This window comes from Palaemon carinicauda, chromosome 15, assembly GCF_036898095.1.
Source record: "Palaemon carinicauda isolate YSFRI2023 chromosome 15, ASM3689809v2, whole genome shotgun sequence".
Lineage (NCBI taxonomy): Eukaryota > Metazoa > Arthropoda > Malacostraca > Decapoda > Palaemonidae > Palaemon > Palaemon carinicauda.
In genome coordinates, this window is record NC_090739.1 from 86,747,164 (window position 1) to 86,751,303 (window position 4,140).

Genomic DNA, 4,140 nt, shown 5'->3' on the forward strand with positions numbered 1-4,140 from the left:
TCCTTTCTATGAACGAGCAAATGAAAGGCTACTGAACCTTATCATAATGTACAAACATAAATGATTACATATTATTGGTTAATTGGGATGATGAACATAGGAATTATCAAACACAGAAATTTTTCTAACCAATAATGAGCAAATGAATAGCTACCCTATTGAGATGGTCTATGTTGCACATGGGACACCTCTCATCAATATCAGGCTGTATAGATGATGTGGCTACACACAAGGTAATTTCTAAATGTTTATCATTAAGTCAAGACCTATACTTGATTTTGACCAAATTCATTTTTGAAAAAAGATGCTCTAATGCATATGTGCTACCAAACACTGCCATCATTTTCTTCGCATGAGCAGAGAGTTTTGGATACACGGTCACTGATACATGCTTCTTATAAAGCTGATATCCTGGATTATCATCAAATTTCTTTCTTAGCTCATCATTACATTGTAATTCTATTATTTCCATTTGCATGTTCTTGGGAATTGCTGTCACATCTACAGAAAAAGGAGAAGCAAAGATTTCAATGGCTTGTGAATGTTTCTTGAGGTTACCAAATCTTTCTGAAAATTTCGATCGTGAGACTTCCAGCTTGTCACCATACTTCTGGTACTGAAGGTTGCTAGTGTCATGGTTTTTCAGCGTTGGAAAGTGGGCTGGGTTTCGTTTTCTGATGTGTGACTTCCACAGACGCAATTTCATCTGAAAGCCTTTGTACGGTGAGAACATCTCATTTAATAGTTGATCTTTTCCTTGAAGTCTAACATTCAATGCACTAAGATGATCAGTTATATCTACTGAAAATGCAAAATCACATCTCCATCCCTTATCTCCTAGTTCAGTGATTGCATTACCTTTCCTATCTAAGAACAGCTCAGTTTCTTCCAAAAGATTGAATGCTATCTTCAACATTCCTGCTTCGCTTAGCCACCTTACCTAAACAAAAATACTTCACATCACTGTACTCTGCATCAATGTCTACCATTAACTGCTGAAACTCGCGGTGAATTAAACCTTTTGACGTAATGAAATTGACAGCTTTTACAAGAATAATAGTTACATGCTGAAAATTTATTGTCTTTGCACATAAAGCTTCCTGATGTATGATACAATGCAGGACAATAAGTGAATCTAAGTCAACAACTCCATTTTTTCTGAACAGACATCGCAGATGCACCATCTGTAATTCATCAAAAATATTTTATCCTGTTGTGGTCCCCTTCCTGCTTTATGGTGAAGCCATTTCCTCTGTAATATTATAGTCATTGTCAACACCCCTGATATACACAGTCAGTTTTACAGTGTGTGCGGTGTAACAACTCTCACCAAGAGCAAGAGAGTATGAAGAGAAAACACCCCCTCTCTCTCTCTCTCTCTCTCTCTCTCTCTCTCTCTCTCTCTCTCTCTCTCTCTCTCTCTCTCTGAGGGCCACACTATAGCTTATCTATTTTTAGGAGAAAGGGTCGAAGTGAAAGCCTTTGAGGGCCGCAGGTTGCACAGGGTTGCGGTGTATACGGTCAGTCTCAAGGACGTGGCACTGTCTTTAACCAGAACCTTTCCTGAGCGACCTTTAACTCAGAGTTTCATGAAATACTTATTTGAAAATTAACAAAATCAGATAGTGCAATACTTTGAAAAATGGAAATATGAAATGAAAATATGTTGCAAAGGAAGGGGCCTCAGGATAGAGGTTATTCCCGCATTGTGCCCAGCTTTTTACACGCTCCTGGTTGGATTTTTTGTACTGTGGGTGTGTGAAGCTGTTCTAAAAGATTGTTGCTCAGTAAATCCACAAAAAACTCACCAAGAAAAACAATGATGCCATGTCCTTTCTCTGCAATCCCAATTGCCTGGGAAAATACAAACACATATAATGTGACGTAAATACCATAGCAGATGTTACAAATATAAATGAGAGAGTTTGCTGTTTTTTAAGTGAAACGAATGGTAGGCAAACATAAGGAAATGTAAGGTTATGAAGGTAAGACAAACCAAAAAAAGGTTAATTAAGATACATGGGATTAGTAGCAAATTAAAAGTAAATGTATGAAGAAGTTGATGTGTTGCATGAAGGTACCCAGAGAAAACAGTATAACTATAGAACAGGGGAAGAAATGAATGAAATAGGGTCTTTGGAAAAGTGTTGTATCATATTTATGTATATATATATATATATATATATATATATATATATATATATATATATATATATATATATATATATATATATATATATATATATATATATATATATGGCTCCCTTGGTCTGGACACTAAAAATATATTATACTATGCCTCGTGACTGAGAACCAAACATACAGCATAGTATTATGTATACAGTACTACGACTGGAAATTTAATCAACATCTCGAATTCCAAACTCCGTTCTTTGCTTTTACATTAAAACTGTTACACTTTAAAATATTACTACATGCATTCTGAGACAGTTAAATAACTCCCAGAAAGCAATATATAAAACACTGATTATCTAAAGTTCTCTTAAGTACACTAAAACTAAACTGGGTAATTATTCCAATGTATTATTATGACTTGCTATGGATAGAAGCGGAATCTGCTTCTAAAAACTGGTGATTGGAATAATAAACTCTTTAAAAAAAATAGATATATTCTAAATAAATTACAATACTTTGAAAAAAATTTGCATAACCAAATATTTTACTGGAAAAAACTAAGTCACCTACACACTTCATGCATGATATAACCTTCCTGGTAAAGTTTTATTGAACCTCAGGCAATATTTTATACAATTAAGATATTACTGCTTAAAATTTTCCTCTTCCAAGATAGTATATGAGAGAGTTTCGGTGACCGATTCTCACTGCACCTAGGCTACCAGCCTAGGGGCTTTAGTATACTTTCATACATGTCCCCAATTGCCCTTGTATCGTCTTTTAAGTGGAGACTGACACCTCCTATACCTTTTAAGTTGATACCAATCTCCTTGCAAGATTTAGAGCAATCCCTCTTCCCTCTGACTAGCCTAGCTTTGGCTTGAATTGTATTCTGGCAAATCCTTACTGGTGTGTTCCCGCTTCTTTCTCTTAACCACTGAGTCTGTTTTGAGTTTAGGATGGGACATCAGAGTATCTTGTCTGTGATCGACAGCCACCTGTCTTGGTGAACTGATTTCCCAAGCCAGGTTAGGTTGCCAATGCAGGAGGCTAGACCTCCCTAGGCCATACCCTGGAGGCGTTATATGATAATTTCTCCTCTCCATGGCCTAGCAGACAGTCCTGTGTCGGCAGGTCCTAAGCCGAAGAATTGAATTCTTCCCTTGCTTAGGGTCTCCGACACTAGATTCTGTTCCTTAGTTGAGACAGCGACCTGTGTGCCGCCTTCTCACCTAATCAGACTAACCCAACCTAGGGAATTGAATTCCCTGGCCCCTAAGGTTGTCTTTTCTATGGATCAGAAAATTTTAGGTTAGGTAGTGCCTTCTAGGTACTACCTCACCTGCAGGACTCTTGCCCCTCCCATGCTGTCCTTTAGTGTTGGCCTAGCTTCACACACCCTGGCCATCATTCTACAATCGACCCTATGGGTAGTTTGTTGGATTGGCTTAGGGTTCCCTGTCTGCCGCCGGCCGAGCTGGCTGCCGGCAGGGATCCTCCCCTATCATTTTTTCCAACCTACAAGGTGCTTCATGGGCAGCCTATTGTGAGACCACCACTCCTAGAGAGCGATTCTCTCTGTTTAAGTTAATGGTCGATAACCCTTTATCAAAAATCCCCAATATTGAACCTTAGAAGACGGTGTTAAAATTACACTTCATATCGAAGGATATTATCTTCCCATATAATTCGTCAAGAATTTAGTGTTCAATATTGAAGCAATGGGCTAGACAGGAAGCACATAGGGGTGTCTTCCTGTTTTTCCCTAGCTTACACTATCCTAAGCTAATTTAATTACTTTTATAACACTGTATGATGAAATTCTGAGATTTTCACCGAATACTTATATGCTATTCTTTCTTTACAGGAGGAGCATCCCGAGTGCGGGAACCGCTTCAGCAAGGTCCGCAGTAAGAACTTCTGTGGCCACGACATGTACAGAACCATGCGCGCTGCACAATTACGAAGGGACTCACAGGTATGTACCGTTTGCGACAAACTGGT

At 38.2% G+C, this 4,140-nt stretch overlaps 1 protein-coding gene across 1 annotated transcript; it reads right to left on the reverse strand.

Moving 5' to 3' along the window:
- Positions 1-259: 259 nt before the first annotated feature.
- Positions 260-916, reverse strand: LOC137654058 (general transcription factor II-I repeat domain-containing protein 2-like). Its single transcript, XM_068387693.1, has one exon. The coding sequence runs from the start codon at positions 914-916 to the stop codon at positions 260-262; it is 657 nt and encodes a 218-aa protein (XP_068243794.1).
- Between the last annotated feature and the right edge of the window lie 3,224 nt (positions 917-4,140).

Coding starts and splice junctions, on each gene's coding strand:
- LOC137654058 (XM_068387693.1), bottom strand. CDS start 916: ATGTTGAAGATAGCATTCAATCTTTTGGAAGAAACTGAGCTGTTCTTA.